The following is a 17,064-nucleotide window of genomic DNA, read 5'->3' on the forward strand; positions in this document are numbered from 1 at the left end:
CGTCCCATATCTAATTTTCCTCCGTCCTTAATCGGATTAACCCTCAGTGGGCCCAGTTTCTCCATGTATGGATGACAGCTTGGCTCCTGTAGTGGGCAGCTGCACTAAGTGCCTTTGAGATCGCTCCATTCACAGAGAGATGTAGCTGAAATCACTCGCTGCAGTAATCGGCCGTCTTTAGCTGCGTGAACAAAAGGAGGGGAGGAGCTGGATTTGATTTATGTCGCCTGCTTTGTTGAGTTCAGTCACTCTGTGCCTGTTAAATAGCGATGTTTTAGGAAAAAGGAGGTACAGTCTCTTTAATTCTCTTCACTTCACTCGTAGATCTTTTTATTCATGGTGTCTGTTCACCTTCTCCTCTTGGCTGTTTTAATGACACACAGCAGCAGGTGTACTTCTTTCATTCGTTTGTAGACAGTATTTTTGTAGCTATGAGGCATTTTGAAAGTGAAAATTAAAAGAAATGATCAGTCGATATCAGACTTGTTGATATTAAACCAAATTAAAATGCACAAGCATGCTGTAGAAATAAAAGCACTGAAGCCTCATGGAGAATGAAGGTTTTTAAAGCTCCTCTGGATAAACTCCAACACACACAGCAGACCAACATCGTTCTTATCCTCTGACAAGTCGAAGTATTACAATGATCATTTTGTGCTTTGAGAACGTGTGGCTGACATTTCTTTTGTGTCATGCAAAAAAAAAATTAATCTGCAAAATCAGCTGTGAACAATCTGCTTTGAGCAAAGGAAATTCAGATGTGACAGCATGTTTCCTTCTTTAACGTCCTCCTCTCACAGGTCTTTCTTCGGGAGTCTCTGGAGCATCGCCTGGAGAAGCAGAGGGAGGTGGAGGTGCTGAAAGCAGCCATGATCATCCAGGCTCACGTCATGGGCTACATGGCCAGGTGCGACTCCATGTGCAGAACTCACATCAACAACAATTCCTCCTAGAAACTGTCTTTATTCTATCTGAACTCATTTGGTTTTGTTGATTCTGTTCTCCACGCAGGAGGCAATACAGGAAGCTGCTGCAGTGCATAGTGGTCATTCAGAAGAACTATCGGGCTTTCTACTGGAGGAGGAAGTTTCTGCTCCTGCGCTGGGCAGCACTCACCTTCCAGAAGCGTCTGCGAGGCCAGCTGGCCCGCCGGGCCTATGGCCAGCTGCTGGAGGAGAAGAGGAGAAGGGAGGAGGAGGAGCGCAGCAGGAGGATAGAAGAAGAGATGGAGAGGTGAGCTGGTCGAGTTATAGGAGCTGTTGCTCCCATGTTACTCTCTCTGGTTCTACTTTCCTAAACTCTGACTGTGTGGAGCTGTGGCTCCATAAACCCTGAGAGCAAATCCTCAAGTCTCAACGTACAATGAAAAGCGACATCATGATTTATGAGACAAGGAAGCCACCCACAGAAAAGTCTATTAACAGAAAACCCAGGAATGGCTGGGCTGCAGGCAGGATTTTAGAAATGCAGAGGTGATAAATGACTCCAATTTCCAGCTCCTACCACGACTTTTTTACTTCATAATTAAGACTTCATTCCACTGTTGAAAGAGGTTTTCTCACAGTTCCCTTTATTAGGCGAGGGTCTAGAACCACGGTACAATTTTAGTAAATACTAAAAACTAAATCTCTTTATATGAATTGCATTTTATCATTTATTAGTCGTCTTTAGGAGTATTACCAACCTGGCTTGTGTGTAATTTATGTGTTATGTGTTTGAGAAAAGACAGCAACAGTCTTACAGTCAAGTTAAGCAAATGAAACATGATGAATTAATATCAGGATACATTCACATACTCTTTTTTGCAAATGCTTTGTATTTACTGTAATGTTTCATACTTTCTGTACATTTCCTTCCTGACATTTACTGCCTGTATGCTAAATGGATTTTATGGGGTTTTAATGCCACACTGAGACGGGAAATGTAATTACTTGTGTTTTGGTAAATCCTGTCTCTTACTGTCTGTTTGTGTCTGTGCAGGGAGAGACAGAGGCTGGAGGCTGAGAAGCTCGCCAGGGAGGTACGATGAAACTCATATTTAAGGCATTCATTTGTGTGACGAGGCAGATTTTGTTTACATCCTAGAGATTTCGCTATTTTTTCCTGAGGAGCCAAGTCTCTAGTAATGAAAACGGCACGTATTCATATTCCTCAGCCAAGACCCAGCTCAGTTTCTATCATGAGATGTTGTCTTCCTTGCTCAAAATTGGATCCAAAAAGTAATACTTGAGAATTAGCAGCTGCCAAAGATGTTATGCATCTTGTTATTTTTGTTACCATCTTGACTCTAATTTGTTTGTGTACATTTTATCCCAGTGCAGTTGTGTTATTTCAGCTCCTGTATCTCTAATAGAAATAGCTTCAAGGCTTTAGTGGAAATGAGTTTGTATTTTAAAAAAGGATGTAGAAGGGCAGGTGATTGCTGTAGAATCATGAAGGATTACCCACACACACAGAAGATTTATCACTTAAGACATTTTTATAGAAATAATAATAATAATAATAATTTTTATTTTGCCTGAAATGTGATTATATCCAACATGGTGTTTGGTATTGAGCAGAATCAGTTTTAGTGGAAATACCAGATAGCTTTCTAATTAGTCTCTCTTTTCCCATCCTCAGGCTGAGGAAGCGAGAAGACTGAAGGAGCTTGAGCACTTAGCCTCTCTGGCTTCAGCTCAATCACAACCTGCAGTGGTGGATTCAAGCTTGCCAGACATCCTGGACGAGCTGCAGTCGTCAGAGGCCACTGATGAGGTGTTTGAAGAGGAGGATGCAATCCGTCCTCACGAGGCCTCTCAGGTGGAGGAGATTCTACGACTGGAGCGGGAGATCCAGACGCTGCAGAGGCAGAAGGAGCGTCAGGAGCTTTCTCTGACAGAGGCCTCCCTCCACCGGCTGCAGCGCCTCCGTGATCAGGAGCTCAGACGGCTGGAGGACGAAGCCTGCAAGGCGGCACAACAGTTCCTCGATTCACTGAACTTTGATGAGATTGACGAGTGCGTGAGAAACATTGAGAGCTCCTTGGGAGTCGGCGAAGAGGATGAAGAGGAGAAGGAGGGCGGGCGGAGGAGAGGCAATGATGAAGAGGAGGTCGATGAAGGGTTTGGAGCTGATGATGAGGCGTTCAAAGACTCTCCAAACCCGAGTGAGCACGGCCACTCAGACGGCCAACGTACAAGTGGGATCCGGACAAGTGACGACTCATCTGAAGAAGACCCGTATGCCAACGACGGGGTAATACCACCACTGCCACCAACAACGGTGCTCAATCAGCCGCTGCCTTTACCACCAGTGGCCCCACCCTGCCACAGTGCCTCCTCCAGTGGGGACTCAGCCTACTGCCACCCACAGGCTTCATCTGAGGCTCAGTCTGACGACTTTGTGGAGCTCATACCGCCAGACGAGGATTCGGACTATGACCAGGACGACTACGACGAGGGGGCGATCGTGTCAAGTGGCAGTGTGGCCTTCTCCAACCCTCGCAGTGGACAGTGGTCTCCAGACTACCGCGGCTCTGTGGGCACCTATAACAGCTCAGGGGCTTACCGCTTCAGCTCAGAGGGGGCTCAGTCATCAGTGAGTATCCCAGTGACTAAGATACTGGTTGGACAGGTTTTCAGTTGGTTTCTGTTTATGTCTGAGGTGTCAGTGTATTATGATGAATTATCTGTGTGCTGTCTTTATTCTAGTTTGAGGACAGCGAGGATGACTTTGACAGGTTCGACACAGATGATGAGTTGTCGTATCGACGTGACTCTGTCTACAGCTGCGTCACACTCCCATACTTCCACAGCTTCCTCTACATAAAAGGTAACACTAATTAATTACAGTACTAACACTTGGAGAGTTGGAATGAGCGTAGGGATGTAAAGGTTTGAACAGTTTCTGATCGAATGTAAAGGGTAGTCATATAAATCTACTCCAAACTGAAACCTTTACAGGAGAGAGAACTGTATTGTAAATGTTGAAGAATAAGTCTTTGCTTTTCTTTCCTAGAAGGGTGAAAATGTCATAAAATATTCTTTTATCTATGTGACTTTCACAGAACGTGTCTAAAACAGAACTACCCACTTCAGATCAGATATTAACTTCTCACATTTTCCTCTCCAGGGGGTCTGATGAACACGTGGAAGCGGCGCTGGTGTGTTCTGAAGGACGAGACCTTCCTGTGGTTTCGAGCCAAGCAGGAGGCTCTGAAGCAGGGCTGGCTCCACAAGAAGGGTGGAGGCTCGTCTACGCTGTCCCGACGAAACTGGAAGCGCCGCTGGTTCGTGCTGCGCCAGAGCAGACTCATGTACTTCGAAAATGACAGCGAGGACAAGATGAAAGGGGTGCTGGACATGCATAATGCCAAGTAAGGACTAGCTGAAACGTCTTGAGTATGAGGTCATCTGAGAGGGTGGAGTCAGCTGTGCAGCAGTAATTAAATTTCCAAACCAGAAGAGGGCACCTGACTCCAGCTTCAACTCCCACAAACATTAGTGTTTTTTCTTTTGGTTTTTGCACTGTTGACATTTGCTAATGAACAGTGAAATGAGATGTTGTCTTGTAGATAAATTATAATGCTACATGATCCAGTATATTCAGAGGAGATCACTTTTTGAACTTTGCATTTTTGCTTCGTATGTGCAGAGAAATCATTGACAACACTGGTAAAGAGAATGGAATCGACATTGTGATGCCGGAGAGGACTTACCATCTCATCGCTGAATCTGCAGAAGATGCCAGGTGAGTTGTGTGTTTCACATATGTGCTGTCAAAAATGACTGTGTAGACTACAGTGCAGTACTTATAAGTTAATTTATATGCAGGGATGCATTATTGTTGTTCATCAGTACAATCGATAACACATCACGTACGTCTGTGCTGTAATGTGGTCACACTGTGGATATAGTTCATGATGTCAGACATAGACACACATCATACTCACATAAGTTAAATCATTCTAGTGGTGCTAATTCTGTACTCACTATTCTGATGCTACCTTCCTTCTCTTCTGGTTCTGTTAGTTCCTAATTTGTTCTGAACCAACTCGCACACGTATTGTGCATGTTTGTTGGTAGCAGGTTCACAGTGCCAGCTTCTCTCTAATTGTGAAAATCGACTGACATTCCACTTTAAAGTGAAGTGTCAGTGGACAAATGAGAGCCATACTAGAAAATCACAGCACAAACTGAAAAGGTTTGGATCAGGCTTGGACATAAAATACATATCAGACATGAGAATGTAATTTATCATTTATTTAACTATAGGAGATTGTTTACTACACTGCAGTGGACAGAACCCACCTAAAATGGAATAAACCACATTTTTAGGTTTTGAGCTGGCGTATCTGCTCATGTCTTGTTTGCTGTAAATAATGATCGACTGCTGTCATTACTTTTTGTTGATGGAGATGCTGATGGGTTTTGTCTCCATGGTTACAGCCAGTGGTTCAGCGTGCTGAGTCAGGTCCAGGGCTCCACAGAACAGGAGATCAGAGAGATGCACGATGAGCAGGCCAACCCCCAGAATGCTGTGGTGAGTACTGTGGAGAAACAAACCAGTTTTACCAATCATGGAAATAGCATGGATCAATAAATAGCATGGATAGCAGTCACTGTGATCACTGTGTTTGAATACAATCTGAGAAACCCACAGTTAATCTGAAATGCATTCATTCTGCTGCCAGCCTTTCGTTTGTTCAGAATACAGATGTGTTAAACACCACATCCCTTTTTCAGTGTTGTACCTGTCAGTGAACACGTTGCTCCTTTCATGCCTGTGTTTGTGCATGTGTGTGAGAGATAATTGGTTTCCACGGGGCAGAGAAAGGTCAAACTCATTATCCACACACTGAAGACTGCTACTGAACTTTCATCTCTCTCTCTCTCTGACCCTTCAGGGAACGCTGGATGTGGGGATGATCGATTCGGTTTGTGCGTCAGATAATCCAGAGAGGTGAGGACCTGCATCAAACATCACGTCACGTCTCAGGGTTTTGTTTATGTTGACCTGCCCTGTTTCACACACAAACAAAAAAGCGTCTGTTAGATAGAAGCTGAGACACTTCACTGAGGCCTGTTGTCTGATTTCAGCATCTGTTTTACTCTGATGCTGCACTCAACTTTCACATTAGGCACATTATCCTTCATCTCACAGCTCATTTATGCTTTCTTCTAAAGTATTAAGTAATGTTTCTCACAAATATCCTGCTTTGTTATTAGATTAAAACCTCAATGAGGTCTGTCTAACTTAAGGTCCCTTGTTAATCTGGTTTCTTTCTCTCTTTTTTTTTTTTTATTATCATCTTAATTTCTAAACGGTCTCAGGCCGAACTCCTTTGTCATTATCACGGCGAATCGTGTGCTGCACTGCAACGCTGACACTCCTGAGGAGATGCATCACTGGATCACCCTGCTGCAGCGCTCCAAGGGAGACACCCGTGTCGATGGACAAGAGTTTATCATCAGAGGTTATATCTATCTTCATCATTTTTGACTGAATTCTATCCCATAATGCATTTAGACCACAAAATATGAAGCTGGTGACTTCTTTTAAATTGGTATTTGTCGAATGTACATAAAAAAAGTACATTAAACATTTTGGAAGTGAATGTCTTGCTTTTTCCATGCTGGTTTCTAATGATGTACCTTTTGCAATTTCGTTGTTTATACCAGGCTGGTTGCACAAAGAGATGAAGAACAGTACCAAAGGCTCACTGAAGCTCAAGAAGCGCTGGTTCTTGCTTACCCACAATTCCCTGGACTACTATAAGAGCTCTGAGCGCAACGCCCTGAAGCTGGGAACACTGGTGCTGAACAGCCTCTGCTCGGTGGTTCAACCAGACGAAAAGGTTTTCAAAGAGACAGGTTAGAAAACAACACTGTGGTTAAATCACATTCTGTATCTTCTATCTGTAATTTGATATTTCGGATAGAATCAAGTTGGATCTTAGCAAAGTGCTAGAATTATAGCATCTGCATCATGTCTCTGTACTCTTCATCTATTTCCTGACAGGCTATTGGAACGTGATCGTGTACGGCCGTAAACACTCGTACCGCCTCTACTGTAAGCTGCTGAATGAAGCCACACGTTGGGCCAATTCCATCCAGAACGTCATTGATACCAAAGCTCCCATTGACACACCAACCCAACAGCTCATCCTGGACATCAAGGTAGACATTGATTAATGAATACAGCTGTTTAGACTGTCAGAGTAAACTGGAGAACCTGCAAAAAAATAAAAATAATAATAATCTGAAGTAGAATAGTCTGAACTAATCACCTTCACCACACTAGCATCAGACAATCAGCAGAGCACTATACTGAGGTCAGCATCCTCTGCTCCCTACAGGAGAACTGCCTGAACTCAGAGGTGGTGGAGCAGATCTACAAGAGGAACCCCATCCTTCGCTACAGCCACCACCCACTGCACTCACCTCTGCTGCCGCTGCCCTACGGAGACATCCACCTCCCCAGTGAGTCACACTGAAATATAAACACACACTGTATTATCCATATTTTAAATCTATAACTTAGGTCAAAGCTGCTCAATTATTACAGGGACTTCGCTTCCATGAAGCTCACAGACTTGTTTACCCAGACAGTTGTACATTGATCAATGAATGAACACATATCGTCCATCTCATCACTAACCTCTTTCCTCCATCCGGCTCAGCTTCGAGAAGCAGAAACTACACAACGCTGCAGGACGAAGCGCTCAAAGTGTTCAGCTCTCTACAGCACCTCGAGGGTGTTTCCGACCCGGTGCCCATCATCCAGGGCATCCTGCAGACCGGCCAAGAGCTCAAACCACTAAGGGACGAGCTCTACTGCCAGCTGATCAAGCAGACGACACGACCGCCACAGCCGGGCAGCCCGGGGAACCTCTGTAGCTGGAAGATCCTAGCCTGCATGTCCTGCACCTTCGTTCCAACCAGGAGCATCGTCAGATATCTCAAATTCCACCTGAAAAGGTATTTGTTAATAGATGAATAAAAACAGTTTATTTAAAAAAAAATAGGTAAGGAGCAAACTTGTTTTCTTTATGTTGGCTGAATCTCCTGCATGACCAACCTGAATCGCCCTCACCACAGGACTCGAGAGCTCTTCCCCAGCTCAGAGATGGATCGATACGCTGCGTTCACCCTCGAATCCCTGAGGAAGACTCGAGCCAGGGAGAATGTGCCATCGCAGGAAGAGATCCGATCTATTGTGGCCCGGCAGGATATGAGCACCACTGTTCATTGCCATGGCGGAGGCTCCTGCAAGATCACTATCAATTCACACACCACTGCTGGAGAGGTGAGTGAAGTGTTCCACCTTATCTGCGTATTTTAGAAGAAAAGCCTTCCTTCTAAAAACAGTGATTCTTTACTGTTTGTGCGTCAGGTGGTGGAGAAGCTGATCCGCGGCCTGGCCATGGAGGACAGCAGGAACATGTTCGCTCTGTTCGAACATAATGACACTACAGAGAAAGCTATTGAGAGCCGCACAGTGGTGGCAGACGTGCTTGCTAAGTTTGAAAAGTAAGTGTCACAAATTCTGCACCCGCAAACCTGTGTTGCTGAAGAAGACAGATATTTTTGTACTGTAACCGTCATCAACTCATTGTCTGGTCTCTAGGTTTTCAGCGAGCCCAGATGAACACAACACCGGGTGGAAGTTTTACTTCAAGCTCTACTGCTTCTTGGACACAGAGAACGTTCCCAAAGACAGTGTGGAGTTTGCCTTCATGTTTGAACAGGTAAGGCCGAGACCAGGTCAAAGTAATAACTTTTCTTCTCTGCAGACAGATTGAACTTCTTTCTTGCTAGTTTGAAATATTGCACAACTAAATACAAGTAGCATCTTCAGTGCGAGCCAATTATTTTTTATATAAAATGTCACTTTTGATATTATTTGATATTTAAATACTTTTATCTTGTATCTTCTGTGTTTGCTATCTACAGGCCCATGAAGCAGTCATTCACGGTCAGTATCCAGCCCCAGAGGAGACTCTTCAGTTCTTGGCTGCACTGAGACTTCAGTACCTCCAGGGTGATCACAGTTCCCAGGCCAATATCCCTGAAATGTCGCAGGTGTTCCCCATGGCACGTTTGCGGGCCCGCGTGCAGAACTCAGCAAAAACATTTGCTCCAGGCACTGGTTCCGTGGCCGACCGCTCTGGGACATCTGAGAGGAAACGCTCCAGCTTCCTGGAGGGAACGTTGAGGCGGAGTTTCAGGAGTGGCTCACTGAGTCGGCAGAAGCTGGAGGAGGAGAACAGCCTGGAGGCCTGGATGAGGGAGGAAGAGGCTGCAGTGAGAACCAGTGTGATGGATAAGTGGAAGAAACTGCAGGGGATGAACCAGGAACAGGCCATGGTCAAATACATGACACTAGTGAAAGAGTGGCAGGGATACGGCTCCACGTTGTTCAATGTCGAGGTGAGCAACAGAAATAATGGTATTTTAAGCTTTGATGTAAATTATATCTATGAATATGTTGACATTTATGTCCAAAGTTGTACTTATTAAATGTAGCTCCTACCTTATGTTTGTCGATTCTCCTTGTTTCAGTGTCGTGATGGAACATTCCCCTCCGAGCTGTGGTTGGGTGTGAGCAGGGAGGCTATATCTGTGTACAAACGAGGGGAGCTGTGGCCTCTGGAGGTTTTCCCATACGAACAGATTCTCTCCTTTGGAGCTCCACTGCCCAACGCTTACAAGATCGCAGTGGAGGGCCGAGAGCTGGTGTTTGAAACATACATGGTTCGTACAACATATCAAATCAATGTGAATTTGTGAAAGAACGAGCATGCATTTAATGAAATGTCAACAATTCTTTAAACATCTTCCCTCTTTATCTTCTGCAGGTCATGGACATTGCCAAGCTGATGAAGGCCTACATTAGCATGATCGTCAAGAAGCGCTACAGCAACTGTCAGTCTGTCAGCAGCCATAGCAGCCAGTGTAGCGCTTGGTGAACATTACCCTTTAACCTTTAGACCAGAGTGCAGCTGGACGGTTGAGCGTGGCTGCTGCTGGCCATGCATGGATACCCATCATCAGCACTGTGGAGAAATGATCATTTATATTTAACATTTCAGACTCTGAATGCTGGAGACAAACCACGATGCTCTTAATGCAAACTAGCTCAAATTCTACGTTTGACTGCTTGAATTCCAAAACATTACACATCCGCACCTGATAGACCAGAACTTTAAAAGAAGGAGAATTAGCAATCATCATCCAGCTGAAAGGATTGGCTCTATTTGCTGAAACATTAGTTTTGACGAGGATCCTTGAATGATGACTGCTGAACAAGGAGCCACATGCAGTTGTCAGCAACATTAGACATTAAACTAAGGGTGCAAATTTAAAGGCACAATATTTATATAAGGGAATAGTCCCTTGTAAGCTCATGGGCAGAAAATAATTTCAAAATATAGTTGAAATATAGGCTCAATGAGAGTGATTCTGGAACTGGTATCAGATTGATGCCAAATGTTGTGGTGTCACCCACTGCTTAGTATGCTGTTGCAAACCACTGTGACGTATTTACATTTGTTTACAGCAGCACATAGTCTACTGCAATTGCCAAGTAGAGGTCATAAGTAAACATTTGCACACTGAATATGAATAATTTCAACTTAGGAGTTAAGTTGAATCAACCATACGAAACAAATCAAGACTGAAAATGAAAAGTTCCTAGTCATAGCCAAAAACCAAAATGCAACATCACCACACAGACAAACAGCTGAAGGTTTAACACAACCTTGTTTTCTCCCCAGTTGTCACTTAATCGGTGTTGATTCTTTTGAAATGCAGATGTGTCTTGTTTTGGAATAAGTTCACTTCTTTTTTGTGGCACTACAAGAAACAGAACGGGGATATTTGTTACTGGGATTTTGTTCATTTGCGTGTGTGTATTTGAGCGTGGAGTTTTAAGAGGTGTGTACAGGCTATCTGAATGTAAAAAGAAAAACTAAAACCTTTAAGCTTTTTCTTCTGCTTTGAAAATCTCTGGGACTTATCCATCTTGGGCATATGAACCTTCTCCCGGATAAACTGTTCACTGTAAATAATATGCAACTGTTGTCATCTCAAGAATTTCTTCTTTGTGATTTTATTGATTTGCTGAAGTGCCTTTTAAAACTAAAGCAGGACAAACTCCAAACAACATTTTGTCTCATTGATGTCACTCTAGGCTCTTGTTTAACAAGAATCTGAAAGGTGCTCTATGTTCCCTTTAACTACCAATGTACATACTTGTACACTGTAAAATCTATCCAACCATGCAAGCCATTCAAGCTAAAGTAGGCTAAGTATTAATCCAAGTATTAAATCCTTGTTTTTTTCCTCTTTAAATCTGACTATAGGTAACATTACCGTAATGTGAAAGGTAAAAAAAAAACAGGCCAAGAACAGACCATGTATCACTGCAAAGCTGAATTCAGCCAAGCATGTTACAACTGTGTTAGCTTTCAGGCGTCCTTATGTTTCAAACTGTTTGGGTAGAATTTTTCCCTTTTCTCTTGAACATCATGTATTTTCCCCCTAAACTGACTGACACTACAATCATGTGGACATTCCTAGAAATAAGTCTGAAGCAATCATTCGAGTGTGAATGGCTTGTTCAGTTGGACTGTTACACTGCAGTGTGACATTCCTACAACGCTGGAGCTCCGCGGGCGGCAGATCCATCCAAAGACACGTGTGCAGGTGTCTTCCACAGTGCCTTGTTGTATATTGTGTACACTTATTTTGTTTTCCATGTGTGGTTTCAGTTTATTTGGTATAATGTGCAATGTTATGTATATTCTATAATCATCTGGCTGTACATTTTGTAATCTTTGCCTTCTATTTTTGTTCCTAATGAAGACCATATGGTGATTTTTCTTAAGATAAAAATCTTGTATATTTCTCTACACAACCATTCAGCTCACAGTCGTTCTTTGACAATACTGGTAACCTTTTTTTATATCTATATTAGCTGTGTTATGTATTGAAAGGATTATTCTAACAATAAATGGTTACGTATTTGGTCTGAATGTGTGTTTCTTGTTACATGTCTCCTTTTGCTTACAGTACAGAAGCCCGTTTGGATTTGATCCATATTACATTTCAACTGTTAGAAAGCTCCTATCATCTGACATACCTGGCGATGGCATCTGTTTGTCATTCCATCAATCCACCCGCTGCTGGTGCGTTTCCTAGTCCTTGTCGTGATGCCAGTAGAATAAATCTGGGAGAAGGATGTAAATGTAAATGTAAATGTAAATGTAAAGGATGTGAGGTTATTAGTGGGACTGCTTAGTAAACTACACTAAAGTAGGTACTGTTATTATATGTATAATAACTTAAAGTGCGGCCAGAACTTGTGTTTTAGAAGTACAAATACTTCATAACTTCAACTAAATCTATTAAATATGGCCCTTCTAGTAATAGTTTTGGTAACACTAGAAAAACTGTTAAATAGATAAATCAGGTGATCGACAACCAAACTTCTGATGGGTTCAGGACAAACTATGACTCTTATTCTAAAGCTTCAAATAATGAAGTGTGCTGATACTTACTGCTTCTACTGCATGTTTATTGAGGTTGCCTAGCGTCTGCGTCGGACAACTCTCCTGCGTCTGCGGACAGTGGAGGACCTGCGCGTCCTCCTCCGTCTGCGGACGGGGAGAGAAGCCTGTCTGCGTCTGTATCTACGAGGCATTGTCAAAAAACACCCTGCTCAACAAAACGGGTCCTATTTATAAACTCTCAAGGAAACGCTCCGTGATGTCACAATGAGGTCACAATGAGGTCACAATTTCTGCAACCAGTGAATCCCTATGATAACAACTTAACTTTATTATTTAATTGACCTGATAATGTTGCCTGTGTTAAAAGAATGAGAGACTATTGATATAATAAATCTAAAGGTTCTTTATTACTTCATTTAACATTTTACTTTATTTAACTCCACCTGTGAAAAGAATGAGAGAGTGTTAATACAATAAATCTAAAAGTCCTTAATAACTCTATCTAACTCATAAAACTACATCTATATTTGATTACATTTACCTCCACCTGTAACAGGAATAAGAAACTATCAATACAAACTACATCTATATTTGATTACATTTACCTCCACCTGTTACAGGAATAAGAAACTATCAATACAAACTACATCTATATTTGATTACATTTACCTCCACCTGTTACAGGAATAAGAAACTATCAATACAAACTACATCTATATTTGATTACATTTACCTCCACCTGTTACAGGAATAAGAAACTATCAATACAAACTACATCTATATTTGACTACATTTACCTCCACCTGTAACAGGAATAAGAAACTATCAATACAAACTACATCTATATTTGACTACATTTACCTCCACCTGTTGCAGGAATAAGAAACTATCAATGCAAACTACATCTATATTTGACTACATTTACCTCCACCTGTTGCAGGAATAAGAAACTATCAATGCAAACTACATCTATATTTGACTACATTTACCTCCACCTGTAACAGGAATAAGAAACTATCAATACAAACTACATCTATATTTGACTAAATTTACTTCCACCTTTTACAGGAATAAGAAACTATCAATACAAACTACATCTATATTTGACTACATTTACCTCCACCTGTTACAGGAATAAGAAACTATCAATACAAACTACATCTATATTTGACTACATTTACCTCCGCCTGTTACAGGAATAAGAAACTATCAATACAAACTACATCTATATTTGACTACATTTACCTCCACCTGTTACAGGAATAAGAAACTATCAATACAAACTACATCTATATTTGACTACATTTACCTCCACCTGTTACAGGAATAAGAAACTATTAATACAAACTACATCTATATTTGACTACATTTACCTCCACCTGTTACAGGAATAAGAAACTATCAATACAAACTACATCTATATTTGATTACATTTACCTCCACCTGTTACAGGAATAAGAAACTATTAATACAAACTACATCTATATTTGACTACATTTACCTCCACCTGTTACAGGAATAAGAAACTATCAATACAAACTACATCTATATTTGATTACATTTACCTCCACCTGTTACAGGAATAAGAAACTATCAATACAAACTACATCTATATTTGATTACATTTACCTCCACCTGTTACAGGAATAAGAAACTATCAATACCACAAATCTAAAGGTTAATAAACGATGATTTCACTTACTTGATGTCTTGTCTTGGTTCACTCCTTCCAGCTGCTCCTTGTTTCCTGAGTCCTTGACGATAACCTGTAAAGAGAAGAAACTAGTAGGAAATCATTAGTACCAAGGTTCTACGTCAGGGGTTCTATTTAAAAACTCTGCTAGGCAATATTCTGTGATGTCACTGATGATTTCACACTATTCAAGTGACTAAAAACTGTGACATCATGCATTATGTCGAAGCCATTGAACCTTCAAGGCAACAAGCTGTGACATCATCAGTGACATCACAGAATGTGCTCATTAAGGGATCAAGAGATCATCATGTCACATGGCATGTGCCATGTGACATCATCGGTGACATCACTAGTGACTGCCTACAGAGTTTATAAATAGGACCCATTACCAGGACTCCAGTGCGGATGACATTTGATAGCGCCCCCTAGATAGTAACTTAGATGGACCCCCCATCCGCCACCCCTTCCCCCTTCCCCCCCCTCCCTGCCCTGTCCCCCTCCCCCCCATCCTGTGCTTTCCTTTTCCTCCTTCCTTTCCTCTCTGCTTCTCTTCCTTCCTTCTGTTCTGTCCTCTTCCTTCCTTCTGTTCTGTCCTCTTCCTTCCTTCTCTCCTGTCCTCTTCCTTTCCCTCTCTCCTGTCCTCTTCCTTCCTTCTTTCCTGTCCTCTTCCTTCCTTCTTTCCTGTCCTCTTCCTTCCTTCTTTCCTGTCCTCTTCCTTCCTTCTTTCCTGTCCTCTTCCTTCCTTCTTTCCTGTCCTCTTCCTTCCTATCTTTCCTCTCTACTTATCTTACTTCCTATCTTTCCTCTCTACTTATCCTACTTCCTAGCCACCCTCTCTACTTATCCTACTTCCTAGCCTTCCTCTCTACTTATCCTACTTCCTAGGTAGGGTGCAGGATCGTTTTTGAAGTGCCCCAGACTTTCCATTTACTGCATGTGTATTTATACACACCACAGTTTCTATGTATATGTACACACACCTGAATTAACTTACATACAGTAGAAGGCCAGACTATTTAAAATGGGGCTGTGCAGCAATTGTCCCTCCACAACTGACTCCAAGGGGTCTAGATAAGTCCCCAGCACAGAGTGGGTCCTCCTGATCAGTTGGGTGGTGTCCCTGGCTCTGATGGTGCTGCCCAGGAAGCAGCAGCAGTCTCTAAATGAATTTGAACAGCTGTAGTATCAGACTGCAACCTAACTAAATGAATACTTTCTGAATACACACAGACCTTGTTATAATAGTCACATTGTGTCTGAGTCTAGAAATCACCTGTGTTCGTTCAGCAAAACAAAGATGTTGATGTTTTCTGGAGTCAGTAAGTACATTGTTCAAAGATGTGGTCAATACACCAAATCTCCAACCTTTACAAAACAAACTGCAGCTAGATTCATGAAGATTTGTATTTCTAGGTGTGAAAACAGTATTTGAAAAACCAACTATTTTCCATTCTGTAGTTTTAACTAAATGTACCTGTAGGTCACCTGTCCTCCAGCTCCTTTAAAGTGCTTTTCCACATTCTCAATGACAGCTGAGTCCATCTGGAAAAACAATGACAGACTAATGTTATTATTTATAATGGTTCTATGTCAGCGGTTCTACTTCTAAACTCACCTAGGGAACATTCTGTGATGTCACTGTGAGAGCAGAGACTGAGGAGTTCCCTCCTGTCCACTATCAGGTGATCGAGAACCAAACTTCTGATGGGTTCAGGACAAACTATGACTCTTATTCTAAAGCTTCAAATAATGAAGTGTGCTGATGCTTACTGCTTCTACTGCATGTTTATTGAGGTTGCCTAGCGTCTGCGTCGGACAACTCTCCTGCGTCTGCGGACAGTGGAGGACCTGCGCGTCCTCCTGCGCCTGCGGACGGGGAGAGAAGCCTGTCTGCGTCTGTATCTACGAGGCATTGTCAAAAAACACCCTGCTCAACAAAACGGGTCCTATTTATAAACTCTCAAGGAAACGCTCTGTGATGTCACAATGAGGTCACAATGAGGTCACAATTTCTGCAACCAGTGAATCCCTATGATAACAACTTAACTTTATTATTTAATTGACCTGATAATGTTGCCTGTGTTAAAAGAATGAGAGACTATTGATATAATAAATCTAAAGGTTCTTTATTACTTCATTTAACATTTTACTTTATTTAACTCCACCTGTGAAAAGAATGAGAGAGTGTTACAATAAATCTAAAAGTCCTTAATAACTCTATCTAACTCATAAAACTACATCTATATTTGACTACATTTACCTCCACCTTTAACAGGAATAAGAAACTATCAATACAAACTACATCTATATTTGACTACATTTACCTCCACCTGTTACAGGAATAAGAAACTATCAATACAATCTACATCTATATTTGACTATATTTACCTCCACCTGTTACAGGAATAAGAAACTATCAATACCACAAATCTAAAGGTTAATAAATGATGATTTCACTTACTTGATGTCTTGTCTTGGTTCCATCCTTCCAGCTGCTCCTTGTTTCCTGAGTCCTTGACGATAACCTGTAAAGAGAAGAAACTAGTAGGAAATCATTAGTACCAAGGTTCTACGTCAGGGGTTCTATTTAAAAACTCTGCTAGGCAATATTCTGTGATGTCACTGATGATTTCACACTATTCAAGTGACTAAAAACTGTGACATCATGCATTATGTCGAAGCCTTTGAACCTTCAAGCCAACAAGCTGTGACATCATCAGTGACATCACAGAATGTGCTCATTAAGAGATCAAGAGATCATCATGTCACATGGCATGTGCCATGTGCCATGTGCCATGTGCCATGTGCGATGTGACATCATCGGTGACATCACTAGTGACTGCCTACAGAGTTTATAAATAGGACCCATTAC

General features: G+C 42.0%; 1 protein-coding gene and 1 long non-coding RNA gene across 2 annotated transcripts in view; one reads left to right on the forward strand and one right to left on the reverse strand.

Annotated features, from left to right (window-relative positions):
* myo10 (myosin X) overlaps nucleotides 1-12,023 on the forward strand; it is an 82,182-nt gene extending 70,159 nt beyond the window's left edge. The window contains exons 22-41 of the mRNA XM_026374755.1: nucleotides 801-907; nucleotides 1,012-1,233; nucleotides 1,981-2,020; nucleotides 2,623-3,579; nucleotides 3,693-3,813; nucleotides 4,114-4,357; nucleotides 4,636-4,731; nucleotides 5,430-5,523; nucleotides 5,888-5,943; nucleotides 6,315-6,457; nucleotides 6,663-6,854; nucleotides 7,003-7,160; nucleotides 7,340-7,463; nucleotides 7,664-7,961; nucleotides 8,082-8,289; nucleotides 8,377-8,513; nucleotides 8,611-8,731; nucleotides 8,937-9,413; nucleotides 9,546-9,737; nucleotides 9,842-12,023. Of these exons, the coding sequence (XP_026230540.1) occupies nucleotides 801-907; nucleotides 1,012-1,233; nucleotides 1,981-2,020; nucleotides 2,623-3,579; nucleotides 3,693-3,813; nucleotides 4,114-4,357; nucleotides 4,636-4,731; nucleotides 5,430-5,523; nucleotides 5,888-5,943; nucleotides 6,315-6,457; nucleotides 6,663-6,854; nucleotides 7,003-7,160; nucleotides 7,340-7,463; nucleotides 7,664-7,961; nucleotides 8,082-8,289; nucleotides 8,377-8,513; nucleotides 8,611-8,731; nucleotides 8,937-9,413; nucleotides 9,546-9,737; nucleotides 9,842-9,952 (4,098 nt within the window). The 3' untranslated portion in view covers nucleotides 9,953-12,023. The remainder of the gene's footprint in view (nucleotides 1-800; nucleotides 908-1,011; nucleotides 1,234-1,980; nucleotides 2,021-2,622; nucleotides 3,580-3,692; nucleotides 3,814-4,113; nucleotides 4,358-4,635; nucleotides 4,732-5,429; nucleotides 5,524-5,887; nucleotides 5,944-6,314; nucleotides 6,458-6,662; nucleotides 6,855-7,002; nucleotides 7,161-7,339; nucleotides 7,464-7,663; nucleotides 7,962-8,081; nucleotides 8,290-8,376; nucleotides 8,514-8,610; nucleotides 8,732-8,936; nucleotides 9,414-9,545; nucleotides 9,738-9,841) is intronic.
* Nucleotides 12,024-13,585: 1,562 nt separating this feature from the next.
* Nucleotides 13,586-16,768, reverse strand: LOC113172101. Its single transcript, XR_003299732.2, has 2 exons — nucleotides 15,667-16,768; nucleotides 13,586-14,262 (listed from the first exon to the last, which is right to left on the reverse strand). It is a non-coding gene; the product is annotated as an uncharacterized LOC113172101 (long non-coding RNA).
* Nucleotides 16,769-17,064: the final 296 nt, after the last annotated feature.

This window comes from Anabas testudineus, chromosome 17 (genome assembly GCF_900324465.2).
Source record: "Anabas testudineus chromosome 17, fAnaTes1.2, whole genome shotgun sequence".
NCBI lineage: Eukaryota > Metazoa > Chordata > Actinopteri > Anabantiformes > Anabantidae > Anabas > Anabas testudineus.